At 35.3% G+C, this 15,618-nt stretch overlaps 2 protein-coding genes across 4 annotated transcripts; one reads left to right on the top strand and one right to left on the bottom strand.

Annotated features, from left to right (window-relative positions):
- Positions 1-414: 414 nt before the first annotated feature.
- On the top strand, positions 415-6,568 carry LOC118281730 (uncharacterized). Of its 3 annotated transcripts, XM_035602422.2 has the most exons (7): positions 415-663; positions 788-820; positions 1,434-1,879; positions 1,972-2,127; positions 2,473-2,566; positions 3,528-3,612; positions 4,359-6,568. In XM_035602422.2, the coding sequence occupies exons 2-7, from the start codon at positions 805-807 to the stop codon at positions 4,393-4,395; spliced, it is 834 nt and encodes a 277-aa protein (XP_035458315.1). In that variant the 5' UTR covers positions 415-663; positions 788-804; the 3' UTR covers positions 4,396-6,568. The 3 variants fall into 3 exon arrangements, with proteins under 3 accessions (XP_035458315.1, XP_035458313.1, XP_035458316.1); XM_035602420.2 differs by lacking the exon at positions 3,528-3,612 and having other exon boundaries at positions 417-663; XM_035602423.2 differs by lacking the exons at positions 788-820; positions 3,528-3,612 and having other exon boundaries at positions 419-663.
- A 294-nt stretch (positions 6,569-6,862) lies between these two features.
- Positions 6,863-15,326, bottom strand: LOC118281728 (sodium/potassium-transporting ATPase subunit alpha). Its single transcript, XM_050708010.1, has 18 exons — positions 15,076-15,326; positions 14,658-14,807; positions 13,644-13,816; positions 13,222-13,392; positions 12,975-13,104; positions 12,444-12,680; positions 12,141-12,356; positions 11,920-11,940; positions 11,233-11,423; positions 10,436-10,607; positions 8,839-8,987; positions 8,468-8,669; positions 8,221-8,375; positions 7,955-8,141; positions 7,620-7,859; positions 7,360-7,548; positions 7,135-7,252; positions 6,863-7,055 (listed from the first exon to the last, which is right to left on the bottom strand). The coding sequence occupies exons 1-18, from the start codon at positions 15,224-15,226 to the stop codon at positions 6,941-6,943; spliced, it is 2,967 nt and encodes a 988-aa protein (XP_050563967.1). The 5' UTR covers positions 15,227-15,326; the 3' UTR covers positions 6,863-6,940.
- Positions 15,327-15,618: the final 292 nt, after the last annotated feature.

Genomic DNA, 15,618 nt, shown 5'->3' with positions numbered 1-15,618 from the left:
TATGCGTTATTCAATAAAATGCAGCCAGCCGTAATGTAACAAAGTAGTGGGTTCATAGTATGGGGCCTCGCTTTAAAAAGACGCACGTACATTTAAAAAAAAACTATTTCTAACTGGATATGGACGAAAGAAGAACAAGAAGGTAAGCCGTGTGTAAAAAAAATGCGTACAAGGTGAATTTCCTAGTATTTATAGAATACCATATCTTTGAAATATCACGTTTAATTGGAAATGACAATGGAATAGGTAGAAAAGTATTGTACGCTGGTTTAAACAAAGTTTCAATAAACAGTATGTATATTACTAAATTCCATCAGAAAGCTTGTGATTCTACCAAAATTCTCTTTATTATTATTTATTCTGGTATCCTCGATTTCTGATATGTCATATGTCACTGTCAAACATGAATGCCAAGACATTCTGTACTCGAATGGTCAAGTGACCAAAGTCAAACTAAACTAAACGCCAGTCAGTTTAATGTCACTGCTGCTATCAGTGTTCTGTAAATACGTATTTTTTTAATAAATTGTGTAAATGGTTATTAAAACAGACGTGTAACAAAAGGAAAAACAGTGTTTTTTAGATTTGTGTTGGAAATTACAATTGAGTAACTAGTGTCAAGTTGAAGTTGAAGGATTCAAGTTTATATTTGCCTGATTGAAGGTAAGTTGCGAATAATTTAATGTAGAATTATTGTTTCTGGAGAACTGTAGGTAATAACCGAGTATTTGTGATCATCGAACGCATCTTGCACGTTAATTCATGAACTTCCTCGTATTGCATGCAGCGTTACCTTGAGTGGAGATGGATCCTAAGCAAGGTTGGTTTAACCAGCTACATTATCATAGTGTTTTCATGTTATGTTATAGATATCATAAGCAAACACGCCAATACACATATCTTCATAAAATTTCGAGCAAACACTTAGCTTCTAACTATATCATTTGTGTATTTTACCTGCACATTAAGTTGTGATGTGTAAGTTAGTCATATCTTCTGGTTGTAGCTTATTGTGTACGTAATAATAAGTATATTTTAAACAGGTTAGTATCAAACAACTTGATTAAAAACTGGTGCATTATCTGCCAATACAAAAATATATGTAGAATTATCCCAAATAGGATTTAGATTTTGTAAAAAAATATCTAAGGTCATACAAATTAATATATGTAATAGGTTCAGGTTCATTTTAATTAGGTATATATTATTTGTACAGATTCATGTATTCTTCAAAGCAAAACTTATTTATTTTTGATTAAATTTGTTTGTTTTCATTGTCAACAGTGAATTATAGAATTTCCTGTGGGCATAGATTTTTCTTTGTTGTTCTAGTTTATAAACAATGTAAAATGTAGATGCACTCTAACTTTTTTGTAAATGTCACTTTTTTGTAAATAAATAATTTGTTTGTTAATGGAGCTTAATATTTTTAGATACATTTAATGAATCTGTGTCGACAATAATAGAAAGAAAAGTAAGAGGTTGGTTAAGTGGAGTGATTGACGACATGCGGCGAAGTAGTCCAGTGCAACAGTGGCTGGATTCCCTGCCAGCTGACGAAACAGTCGCACCCGAGGACACTAGTGAAGAAGTAAAGATCTCAGAGCCCAAGTCTGATGACAATGACAATGATAGCAAAGCAGATGAAACAGTAACTGAGAACACAGTAATAGAGCCTAACAAAGAAGAGCTCCAGGATGACCAGAACCTAGAAGTTCCTTTAAAAGAAGCCTGGAAAAGGAAGTCACTCGATAGTGGGCTACTAACTAGCACACCTCAACAAACTAATGTTAAAAGACTGCAACGGGACCATTCAATACAATCAGAGGGATACTCCCCCAAGTTTAAGAATCCGTTATTTAGAGACCATTCTTTGCAGGTATATATCAATTTTATTGTATTTTTAGTCCATAATTTGCTATGAAAAATACACATTTTGTAAGACTGATCAAATTTTGTTTCTTTTAACAGTCTGATAACAGCGGCTCTAGTGGAAGTTCAGTTTTAAATGTGCTAGGAGCACGAAAAGTTGATGCTGAGTCAGTGCTGCTTGCTCTAGGCTTTGGGCCAAGTGAAAAGCAGCAAAAATTGCAAAGAATACCTGACAGATTTTTAGCACCTTCTAAAGTGAGTACAATAATTTATTGTTTTCTTTTTATTTTCCTGAAATATGGCTTGTTATTATAAGCAGTAAAATTATAGGAATACTAAATTGTGTCATATAATATGAACTCTTTGTTATAATAAATTTACTTAAAATCATAAATAAAAGGGTCTACCTTTTGCCAACATGAGATATAAAGTAGGCTATGTATTATTCCAGACCATAATCTACTTTTCCAATTTTGATCTGATCCCTCCGGCCTTTTTGACGTGATTGAGTAACAAAAATAGTCATAAACTTTTGAATTTATTAAGAAAAAATATGTATTATTTGCATTATGTAGGTATTATAGATTATTATTTTTACAGCTCAAAGGTATTAGTACAGAAGATTTTATTAAGAAAGAGCAGCATTCAATGCGGATGCACGATTGTGGTATATTTGGATATAGAGGTCTTACAGGTAAGTCTTAGTCATTACCAATTTATGATGGGGTATATGTTTATGGACAGGACACAGTCATTCTTTGAAGATTTTTTATCCAAATTCATATTTTCCCCTAATTTTTGCAGTATTAAGTAATAACGCAAAAATGTATGTAACTTCATTTTATTCAATTTGACACGACATCTCATAAATCAGAAGTCGGTGACGTCAGATACTGTCGTATAATGTGAAACAACCACATGGACCTAATTACAATTTAGTTTCGTCGAATAGTTGGTTTTTACGTAATTTGGCAATAAAAAACTCCATTGAATGACTCATACTAACATGTTTTAATATTTCAATCAGCTTTGGCAAATTATCTATATATAGATTTAATCTCGGGGAGAAACATTTTCCATTAACATTACGGAGTTTGGAACACAGGGCAATGCCTTGCTAACATTATCACATAATATTAGTGTGTGTGTAGATATTATGTAAATTACTTAATCTTGTTATATTATTATTGTATTAACAGCTATCCGGATTATGTGAGCTATCCAACTTGTCTGGTTACCTTTGCGAATACGATATTCGATAATATTAGTAGACGCATTAATTAAAATACACATAAATTAAATACTCGATGTATTAAGGCGATTCCTAGACGACTATTTTTAATGACATTAAGAAAATACTGGTTTTGAAAAACAAGCACACTAACACATATACATATGTATAGGTAATGTCTATTATTACCTATTGAATGTAGATCCTTAATCCTTACGTATCCAATAATTTGTTTAAATGAATATAGTATTGGTTTTTGTACCTGTGCTATACGTACTACGTAAAGTCGCGCCCATAATAGCTCACCTAATGCTGATGATGATAAACAACTTCTTATATATATTATTAAATGGAATTTTTCCTGTAATTTTTGGTGCTAGAATTAATACTAACAATAATAACAATCTCATCAAATGACTAACAGAACACTGCACGCCTGTATGCCGCTTTATGAAACCCGTTTCTCCGAGTTGTCATAGATCATATCAAGTTCCCGAGATAGCAGTGCAGTAAGTACCTCATTATGTGGTGTCTGTGTATTTTATTACTAGAATTTTCCTCAGCATTTTAATATTCTGAATCCAACACTAATCATATTGATATCAACATTAAAGCGTACATTACATATACTATGTAATATGTACCTACATATTACCAATTAACCTATTGAAAAAGAAAGTACTTAATCTTTCTATACAAACTGTATCTATTTCAGTCATGGGGTGTTAATCCCAGTAACTATTAAACATTGACATGAATAAGCCGTTAATCAATAATAGGGATGGTGACGGGGTATGAAAATTGAAAATCTATTTAGTCCGTCAGTTGGGTACTAAAATATTTGACACGTATTTTTTTTTCATGTAAGATACCAGAACAGTACCTAGGTAAATGAAACAAAGTTTAGGAGTTGGAGCAAATAAGTACGTCATCGCCATTTCTACGTGTAAACCGCACCTACGTCAGGCGATATTTCAAATCAAATTATCTGTTTTCAAATTATTTGTTACCGTAAGAAAATAAAAAAATACGTGTCTAATATATTATACTAATCTACAAGACGGATATTAAAATAAAAATTAGTCATCTATCCTATTATTAAGGATGTCTCACAAAAATATAATACAAAAAAAACTAATATTTTTAAGTTTTCCCTTGTATGCAAAAAAGTGACTAAATGATGGTATGATGTGATGGTATGCTTTATAATTGCTTTCTCTAGAATTTGGATATCTAGCGACTAATTCGGTTTCAGGGAATCCTCATGTTCCACCGTCGACAATTGTAGCTAAAATAATTGGATGCATTCTACAAGACGAGGTATGTCGAGAAGAGGCGTTAATAAAATCCAGACACTCGATAGCGGACATGCGAACCCAACCTAACCTCAATGCAATCCTCGCCGCGCGTATGCGCCACAACTAACTAGAAACAAACAAGAACGTGACCTCACCTATGTATAAACATCACCTCAACCCGAATTATAAGCACATTATTTAGTTCGTGGTGAAAAAATATATCGGTTGTTATATAGGCAATGGAATTCCCAATGCAATTTCCAGTTTACGTAAGCTCAAAATTATTCGCTCAACACGTTATTGGTAGAGGGATAACTAATTTATTTATATTTATGTGTATATTACCTAAGAAAAGACTTATACCATTGAATGGAACATTTCTAAAATAATCCTGACTGTTAATGACAAACCCAAATCACAATCTGTAGTAAACCTAAGGTATTAAGAATTTTATTAACGTTAAAAATCCGATATTTTAAAGAGAAGATCTAGATCTTATATTTCTTGTACTACATAGAATTAGGGATGATACATTTTTGACAAGTTTTAAATAGTAAAAGTAGTCGGATGTAGTAAAATACCTCCTCCATATAATATTCTAAAATAAAGATATTTATTAGAATTGTTAGAAGTCAATAAAAATTAATAGAAATAAATCTATCATTTCCTACGACTTTTTCTGAGCTTATTGTATATAACTTTAAATTCTATTATATGTACATATTTAATAAAAGAACTTACTTATTCTTAATTCAAATGTTATTATTGATTGTACTTATCGCTTCATATTTATGACGTAGGTATAGTTCAAAGACTACTATGACTACTACTTGTTTATATCCTAGATACTTATGCGTCATATCAAAACTTGCCTGACTTGTAAAAATAAAATCAAATTTACCTATGTGTTTTGTGATAGTGATGTAAATAGTGTTATATTTTCTTTTTGTAGTTATTGGTATTTATATCTGTTTCTGAAATTTTACTTCTATAGCTGTAAATCCATGAGTTATTATTATTACAAATGTATTTCAAAATGTTAATTTAATTATAATGCATGTTATCTACTGTAGATATTAGTAAAACAAAGCTTTTATCGGCGTTGCGGTGAGATATAATCTCTGTGAATTTCGTGATAAAATGTGACTCGAATGGTTATATATATTTTATTGTTTGTTATGTCAATTGGCAATTATTTCGTGAATAATAAGGTAGTCATGTCATAATTGCAGATGATTACTTACTTCAAACAAAGATTAAATCTTGCATAGAATGTAAAGTATCGCTGCCCAGTTCAAGCAAATAAATTACGTAAATGTAGTTACTTAAAATCCAGAACTTGTGGTAACTTGAGTATCGCGAAGAATGTGAAGACCTTTTAATGCCTATAATAATATAATACTGTTTGAAGTAGGTACCATGGAGGTGTGGTAAAATATGGCCTCCCCTCTAATTGCGGTTGCCCTTCATACCAAAATACTTACTTGTTATGACTTATAGTGAACAAAATATTGTAAAATTATTATTAATGTACTTTAGCTTTAGTTTATTTCCTTATTCGATTATGTTGATGACTTAATATGAAAAAAGATTTTATTTACTTGTGCCTTATACATATAAAAATCGGTACTGTTTGCATAATTTAGGGTAATTCAAATAATTCCTATTTAAATGTGCATTGCAGTTCGACGGTAAATATCATTGTTAAGCCTATGATAATTACCATTGCTGTGTTACTGTACTAAGCCAAAGCGTTTAAAGTCTTTTAAAGGGATTAGACGGTATCCTAAATAGATCAATTAATCACTTTGAAGGAATTTGAAACAACATTCCTAAGAATAAATGTTCAGGAAGTAAAATGCGGTGTTGATAGAAGCATTTAGGTGATGAAATCTAAATATATAATTTATTAATTTTAGAATAATTTATTAAATTTTGTGTAAGTTACGAGTTCCGCTCACTTCCTGAAGCCAAGGTCTGTAGATAAACTGGCCTTAAATTATTGTGATGTGGTTGATGTGACCTGATCCTTAATATGTCATATTATTTTTGCTCATTTAATTAGGTACTTAACTGTTTTACTTGTATTATTTGAAGATCTGAATATGTATGTGAGTGTGTGGGATCAATTGTAAAGTGAAACCCAGTAAACTCCTATTTTCTGGAACGGTTTTGTTTTATTTACCTGTTTATATATTAGCTGCTAAAAATCTAGTTGGTTTTCAATCGACCAACTGACTGTTAGGATTTAGTTATAAATAATATTATCTAGATACTAAGTATCTCCTAAAAACCAGATGTTAATGAAGTCAGTTAAAAATAACTTTGTATAAACGTTTCGACTAAATATAATACTTATCAGCGGATGCGGTGTAGTCATACTGTATTAGTTACTGTTATTATTGTAGTGGGTAGTACTAGAATAGTGTATTGTTCGTCCTTAAATTAGAACAGGATACTCTATCGTTAGGTATATGTTTAATGACAAACATAATTCTAAATATAGTAGGTACGTACTTATAAATAATTAATTGTCTTCTTAATAAAACGTTAAAGTGTTGTACCATCCCCCAAATAATCTCCGTCTAATGCAATATTTTCTAAATTCGTCGAAAGCAAACATGAAGGCACAGAATGGCAAAGCAAGGAACCACCTGCGAACATTATCCTTGTCGTAAATGTTACCTAGGAATACTTATCTACTAAGAATTATTATAAACAGGTAGTGCTTACCATCGTAGTTTGAGAGGATAGGTTCGGAAGAAAGTATTTACTCCCGGAGTGTAGCAGATAACACACGACAATAAAAGCTCAAACACAAGTCCAGTATTTAAAATTTTGTTCTTCATTCCTGGAAATTGCCGACAGAAATCGTTTTGATTGCGTTATCTAAAAATTTATGGATCTCAACATTGGCAGGGGCCCAACATTTAATTATAGAAGTTCCATTAGTCTTACCGACATGAAACAAAGAGTTATATCTGGTCTTGCAGATGACGCCATTCATCATCTGCATGAGTACCACGGCTACGAAGTAGGCCGCCTGGGCCGCTTGCTCCACCTCCTTACGTTCTGCGTACGTCCACTCTTGACCCAAGGAATCCGTTACGTCGCTGATCGCTTCATTATCCCACTTTTGCCTTATACCTTAAATTGTTCATTATGATTAATTTAAACAGGTATCAATTATACAGATCAATAGGCATCTAGGTACTTACCAAAAAGATGATTAGGGTAGAATCCGAATTCTGCCATTACAATAAAATAAGCGTACATGCCGGCTGCAAACTCTATGAGACCCAAGTGCAAGTACACTAATATTAACATTTGCGGCGTGACGAGAGGGTCATGGACGTGAGCAGGTCGCGTCATGACGTCAGATTCAGCACGTTCATACGACAGCGCCACAGCCGGCCACATGTCTGTGCCCAAGTCTACGCACAATATTGTCATCACGCCTTTAACAAAACGATCATGTCTGATGCTCCATTTGACTAATAAATAGAACAGAAGCTAAATAAATTGTTAAAGTCAGTAAGTAGCAGTCTCTTACCCAATGGCAAAGGGATGGAAAACAGGATAAACATGAAAACTGGAGCTATTTCAGGCACATTAGAAATTAAGATATAGCAAACAGATTTTTTAAGATTGTCAAAGATCCTCCTCCCTTCTTCGATACCAACAATGATGGTCGCGAAATTATCATCCATCAAAATGATGTCGGCAGTTTGTTTCGACACCTGTAGACATAGAAGCGATATAGCAAGATGTCATTGATTGTATGAATGTAGTAGGTACCTAATGTAACTAGGTTTTTACCTGTGACCCGGTAATGCCCATGGAGATGCCGATGTCAGCTCGTCTAAGCGCGGGCGCATCGTTAACACCATCTCCAGTTACTGCCACGATTGCGCCTTCACGTTGACAAGCCTCCACTATTTGAAGTTTTTGTGTGGGAGAAGTTCTTGCAAACACTTTGCAGAAGAGAATAAACGATACAATATTTTTAAATAGGTAAGTAGCTAAGTACCTAGGTATCGAATATATCTAGTTCATATATTATTACCAATTTCGTAATGTTTGTCGAGTGTCCAGTGTAATAAATCTGGGGTCATGTTTCTCAGTTCGTTACCGGTAACAACATGGCAATTTGTACTCGTAGCAATCCCGACTTCTAAAGCTACGGCGCGTGCTGTGGCCGGGTGGTCGCCGGTAATCATCATCACACGTATTCCAGCATCGCGGGCACGGCCTATTGCAGTACGCACCTGGTAAAGAGCACATAGGGTATATGTAGGTAGGTACTTAGGTACTTAGATTTAAAATCAGTTAGACGATAACCTACAGGTAGATTATCAATTATCTACCAATACTAGTTCACAACATATGTTAGCACCATTTGGTAAGCACAAAAACGATAGTCTTTACATGGCTAACCTCTTCCCGAGGTGGGTCCATGAGTCCCATGATCCCTAGAAGGCGTAGGTTCTCCAGAGGGAAGTTAACATCATCGGTGTTAAACGAATAGTTCAGAGGAAATTGTTTTGGATTTAAGACGAGGTCAGCAAAAGCCATGATTCTTTCACCTTAAAAATAATACATTATTAGTTATAACTATGATAGATTAACCTTTTGAACGCCAGAGCGTAAACACATCGGCGCCCCTTCTACGCCAAGCCACAAATTCAGTACAAAAACCTACAAAACAAATAGTGATTCCAACATCTTAACGAAAAGTTATCGATAACCAATGAATCCGTGCTTTTCGTTCTATATTTTTTAAATAAATATTATTCGTTGCATTGGTCTTTTATTTAACTTGACCCTATTTGGTATCATACTATCATTAAACAGCAGTTACTAAGTTCTAAGCAACCTAAAAGCAAACATTAGAACTACAAACGAATAAATCAATAATATAATAAGGTACATCACTAATCTGGTTCGTGACGTCATCCGCCGACGTGAAGACACGTCTCTGGCGTGGCTGGCACGACTTTTGACAACTTTCTCGCATGCGAGTAGGGATGTGATCATGTGATATTGTGGTACATAAAAAATAATAATATTTTATTATTTAAAACAATTTAATCATCACTACATAGTATAAAACAAAGACGCTTTTTCTGTAATGTTGTATGTCCCTATGAACGCTTAAATCTTTAAAACTACGCAACGGATTTTGATACGGTTTTTTTTAATAGATAGAGTGATTCAGTGAGGAAGGTTTTTATGTAATAATACATGCATATGTATAATATACCTATCACCCATGCGAAGCTGGGGCGGGTCGCTAGTTTTACATATAATTATTAGTCGGATTCTTCGAAACTTGGCAAACTTATGTCATCCAAGTCCTTTTGCTGTTCAAATTTTAATATTACCACCGATCATAATAATAAATGTAGTAAAGCACTAGCAGACTCCCGTAGCGCTAATGACGTCACCGCTTGACGTCCATTCCCGTCTGTGGCGTACAGGTAACTGTCTATGAGCTCTTACATAGGGATGCGCGAGAGTGGACAGTAAACTATCGATTTAAGGATATCAATTATAAGTTCTTTTCCACATTTTTTTAAATATTATACATTAGGAATATTCAGATACGAATATTTGTCAGTAAAAAGTAATTGTCAAAGTAATAGTAAGCTACTTTCAATAAAATATTTCATAAATTTGGAATATAAGTTACCTTACCTACCCATCACTAGCTGACGTGTCTTGACGTCTGTGGCGTGGGGAAATACACAATTTTACGGATTTCGATTAGCAATATTTGACGATTGTTTTTTCTTGTGAATTCAAATAATGAATATATCTTTGTGTCAATTTACAATATTTCACTAAAGTAGTTTGAAATAATAGGAAAAAGAAACACAGAAAACTTAATTTAGTATATTTATTTTGTATTTAAAAAATGTCGTTTTCTTGACGTCTATAGACGTCGGTGGCGTGTTTGGCACGATTTCGTTAGACGTCTATAAACGTCCGTGGCGTTCAAAAGGTTAAAATAAAATACGATATCTATACTAACCAGTTTTTGCCAAATTTTCAATGACCGTGTCAGCTATTCGTTTCATATCGTCTGTGAAAATAATATCTTTGGTGTCGGTGGCCACAGTGAGACATCGCGCGAATATAATCTCCGGTGCTCCTTTCATCACCACAATAAATCGTGCTTTTGAAGCTTCAAGATGAACACTGATCTATATTTAAATAAATAGCTTACGTCATCCAAAATTCGAATATTTTATGCCTAGTTAGATGTCTATCTATAATATACATACTTATATGTAGTAGGTCTAAATGAATGTACGTAACCTACAACCTGTGCGTCAGAATACCTGCGTAAGATCTTATGAGGAAAAATGCTGACCGTAGATATTTAGTAATTCTTACGACGTCTTAGTGGCTTTCTGTGGCGAAAAAGTCCCTGCAGCCAGTTTATTTATGAGTAAGGAACTGAACGTTTAGGTACGCGCCACGAAATACAAACTTTTGAGTCCAAACTTATGGAAGAATACAAGGAAATGTTTTCTACTTATTAGGTACATATTATAAAATAGCCTTGAGAGGTAGGTATTTAAGTAAACCACAGATTGCATATGAGTACATTGAGTATTCAGGTACCAAGTTGTATGAAAATCGGTTTAGTGGGTAGTGAAGGTTTCCCATGAATAAATAAACATGAAACTTATATGAAAGGTTTTTTTTATTCCGCGTAAAAAAGTAACTGCGCCAAACGTCCCAATCTTAAGTGTGTCCTAACAATTGCCCTTAATTCTAAACGTTTGTGTGGTACCTACAAAAATATTATTAGGTGTATCTCACCTGATATTTATTTGCTGAATTAAATGGTATTTCAGCGATTTTTGGATAGTTCTTTCTTATATTAAGAGGGTCGTTTTGTTGGAAAAGAAAGTTTAGAATGGCGATTTCAGACGCGTCTCCACGGATTCCACCGCCAATCTTGACGTCCGCGTTACTGCATAACGCTCCACAAATCTTTAAATAACTGTAAGCTAAAAGAAATAAAACATATACCCAGGTAATTATATGTATTTTAACGTCAATTTACATACTCTTTGTGTAGATAACCAGATACTAGATGCGTATCTATATCAGTATATCGTTCGACTGAGCGCAGGCAGCGTGTCTTTAGACACCTATGATGATTTTTATATCGCTTACATCCTCAATTTGATACCTACTTATTTTTCATAGTAGGTACCTACGAGTATTCATGTAGGTAACAGTTGAGGTCACTGTTGTCAGTTAATTTAGAAAACGCAATAAAAAAGTACATAAGTAGATAACTAATTGGGCAGGCGTAACCTTGATGGGTTACTAACGCACTTTTGATAGAGGGCAGCAGCGCTCTCTAACAAACCTACGTAAACCTTTTCAATTGCGATTTCCAACCCAACTGCCAAGCATAGTTTGTGGCGTAGTTAAAGGCAGTAAGCAGTATAAACTATCTGTAGGTAATGATTAAATTAATATAATTTTTTATCTCACCATTATTATTTTGCACCGCGCCTGCAATCAAAGTAAACAAAATGTTATCAGTAGCCCAGTGGAGGTAGATAACGGGGTTAATTAATAAGAGCTTATTGTGCTACATTTCTACTAATTAATCTAAGTTTAACAAATATACGTACCTATACTACACTATTTATAAATAAATCAATACAAATAATGTATGGATTTCAAAAATAATTACTTCTAGTTATTCTTACTATTAAAATCTGGACCCAATACGAAATGTACTTTGTTCCATGTCCAGATGTGATGCACGACCATCTTATTCTCAGTCAGAGTACCAGTCTTGTCGGAACATATAACCGTGCAAGCACCTAAAGCCTCTACAGCGTCCAAGTTCTTAATCAAGCAGTTCTTTTTTACCATGCGCTGAGCTGTTATAGTCAGTGACGCTGTTATTGTTGGCTGCAAGCCTTAAAGGACAATGGTATTTAAAATTTAACATATACAACGGAAATTATTCTTAATTTAAATAAAATTTCGGCCTTATAGAGATCTACCTTCAGGAATATTAGCAACAATAATTCCAATAACAAATATAATAGTTTGCATGAAAGGATAGCCAAGAAACATGGTTGATATAGCAATCAACAAGCCAAGTCCTAAGGCCCATATAGACATGTATCTCATGAAGCGGCGTATCTCACGAGCGAGAGGAGAGGGAGCCGGAGTCAGCCTCGCTGCTAACCCGGCTACACGACCCAATGCTGTCAGGTCACCACAGCATATTACAACACCTGGAACATTAGGTATTATCAGTAGGTAGGTACCTATCTGCAATGTGTTTCCACTTTAACTTTGTTCATAAAGGTATTTTAAAATTGATTGTTATATTTAGAAGCAACATAAATTAATATCTAGCTACTAGTTACTTACATATACAGCGATAGTTGGATCTAGACTACTGTGTAGGCTGCTACCTACGTAGGTTACTCATTCAGATTACCAGACGCTCTAGTCTATTTATGAGTATATCATGACTCTGGTAATTTGTTAACAGTTTACTATAGGTAGGTAGGTTACCTACATACCTAACGCCCACCCCTCAACACATTGGGTCGAAAAGAAAGCAACGTTCTGTGACTCAAGTATGTTCGGACTTCCTTCAGTATTACTTCGAGATACAGCCACGGACTCGCCAGTTAACGAGGAGTTATCAACCTGCGAATAGATAACCTCTGTAGACTGTACCATCATTTGAAGTGGCGTACAACACGTGTGTCCTCACGCGGAATGTGCACGTGTTAGGTACTTAATTAAGATAGTGGTGATGCGTACTTTGAATCCCTTGCTTTCGATGATGCGTATGTCAGCCGGCACGATATCGCCCGCCTGCACATGCACTATATCTCCCTTAACGATATCACAAACTGGAATCTCGTTGTGTAGAACACCATCCCTCACGCAGTTCGCGTAAGTTGGTAACATGCTTTTAAATGTTTTCATTATCTAAAATGTTGGAGGTCGTGATAAGTTATTTTGTTATACAAATGTAGGTAGATCCGACGATGCATGCAGTATAGGAACCGGATATGAAACAATCGCTGTTGTTTCCCTCAATCTCGTAACGTAGGTGGCTACAATTGGTCTCCATTTAGTACTGTAGGTATGTAGTTCAGATTACCTATGTATTCTATTCTTGTAAGAATAGTTACCTACTTAAGTATCTATCTATTAGACAGTAGACAATCATAGTTAACCTTGGAACTTTTATAATTGTGATAGAAACTGAAGAGCCCACATACGATGTCGACTGTAACTAGCACGCAGCTTAGATAAAGGTTATCACGATTAGGGTCTGCTTTCGTTGACGATTCTATTATGTACGCTACGAAACACAATAGAGCTCCCAACCATATCAGTATGGAAAATCCTGTAAAAAGAAATTTGATGGATTATGTAGGTACCTAAGTAGGTACATAGCGAACATGGGTACACCTACCCCTAATATGCAGGTAAATCTAAATTACCTATTTAAACTTTAATGTACACAAGGTGGACTTCACTTTATATGAGGACTTGCACTCCAGATTATTACCGGATACATTTCGGAGAGTGTGCGGGGGAATTGCACAACTTGATTCCCCCTAGTCCTTTCCATCTTCGAACCACAAGACAATCGGCGAGGCGTCACCGCTTCATGGTAGATATCCCACCCACTCGCGCGAAGCGCTTCGCTTCAAGCTTCCTTGTGCGAACTGCTAGGGAATGGAACTCCTTGCCGGAGTCTGTGTTTCCTGATGGGTATAACCTGGGTGTCTTCAAAGGCCGAGTGAATAGGTTACTTATGGGCAGACGTGCTCCATCGTAGGCCGCATCATCACTTACCATCAGGTGAGATAGCGGCCAAAAGTCGACCCATTAAATGGAAAAAAATATATATATATCCTAGGTTAGTGGCGACGTACCTAGCAATGTAGGTTTGTTGGGCGGTTTTCTACCGTGCACTCCCGAAATAAAACTTTCTTGTCTTTTTCAATGGATAGAATGGAAAGTCCCCGGTCGCGTCTTCCTGTCAGTTTAAACGCGATAAACTCGAAAACTACCAGATTTCTATACATCGTTTGTTTAAGTTCCGTGCCGATCTACCATAGTGTAGCAATCGGTCACCTATCTACCCACTGCCAGTGCGTGGCGCCGGTCAGTCTTAATTTCTTATTTTAGTAACTGTTTCGCCTACACAAAGAACGTTTATTCGTAGATTCATGGAATACCTGTGCAAAGTGATTTTATTAAAACTCTAAGCCATCCATGTTCTGTAGCAGGTGTGAGCGTGTTTGGACCATGGAAAGCAAGCAAAACTTCTGCCCTCTCTTTGGTCAATCCATTTACAGGATCAGTTTGCAGTGTCTCATATAGCTCTTCTGAAAATCACAGTAGTTTGATACCAAAGTACCTACTCATATCTATACACAATTACCTAGTTGATCCGTGTGGGAATCGAACCCGCGTCGGGTGGCGAGCTACCCCTGCTCGCCGTCCGCAGGCCCGCACTTACGGTGGCCGGAGATCGTCGAGCAGGCTTCGTGAGTTAGCAGACTAAATTGGCAGTGTTCGGGTCACATAATCCGCATTTGACGCAGATTGTCAAGGTATGGTATGACTGGCATTTTAGTTAGAGGATAAACGTACGTAACGGTATCAAATGCAAATCAGTTTTAATTTCTTTCTTCAAAAGGTTCAAGCGAGTGTTGCTTAAGTCTCTTGATCGTAGACCTTTCGGCGTGATTGGTCTGAAGAATTCAGATAGCGACGCAGTACTACTCGAAGTTACTGACGACATATTTTGTTTTACCACTATCACTTCTGTGAACAGAGAATATACATTTACACTAGGACATGCCTACCTACCTAGATTTTTGTATGCAATCTAGTTGGTTGGAGAATCTAAAAGGACTTCAATCAGTTAGAACATAATTATGTGTCTACATTGTATTTAACTACCTAAATTATAAATTGTCTTGCAATTCATCTTACTAATATTTTAAATGCGAGAGTTTGCGTGTTTGTGTATATGGTTGGTACTCAATCGCGTCATAACAACTAAAGGGATTGGGATGAAATTTGAAAAAGGGTTAGATTATGGTCTGCAATAACATGTAGGCTACTTTTTATACCACGGGAAGCACATTGGAGTATCCACTGGCAGAAGCTAGTTGTTCATTAGAATTACCG

The sequence above is a fragment of the Spodoptera frugiperda genome, chromosome 4, assembly GCF_023101765.2.
Source record: "Spodoptera frugiperda isolate SF20-4 chromosome 4, AGI-APGP_CSIRO_Sfru_2.0, whole genome shotgun sequence".
In the NCBI taxonomy this organism is placed as follows: Eukaryota; Metazoa; Arthropoda; class Insecta; order Lepidoptera; family Noctuidae; genus Spodoptera; species Spodoptera frugiperda.
This window is presented reverse-complemented; position numbering and strand designations above follow the sequence as displayed.

What these genes read in the sequence shown, in the direction of transcription:
- LOC118281728 (XM_050708010.1), bottom strand. Translation starts at nt 15,226, where the DNA reads ATGTCGTCAGTAACTTCGAGTAGTACTGCGTCGCTATCTGAATTCTTC. An exon ending in TGGACCCACCTCGGGAAGAG is followed by an intron (nt 8,670 to 8,838) that starts GTTAGCCATGTA and finishes GCTCTTTACCAG; the next exon opens with GTGCGTACTGCAATAGGCCG. An exon ending in TTCCATCCCTTTGCCATTGG is followed by an intron (nt 7,860 to 7,954) that starts GTAAGAGACTGC and finishes GTTTTGTTAAAG; the next exon opens with GCGTGATGACAATATTGTGC.
- LOC118281730 (XM_035602420.2), top strand. An exon ending in TTAGAGACCATTCTTTGCAG is followed by an intron (nt 1,880 to 1,971) that starts GTATATATCAAT and finishes TTCTTTTAACAG; the next exon opens with TCTGATAACAGCGGCTCTAG. An exon ending in GATTTTTAGCACCTTCTAAA is followed by an intron (nt 2,128 to 2,472) that starts GTGAGTACAATA and finishes TTATTTTTACAG; the next exon opens with CTCAAAGGTATTAGTACAGA.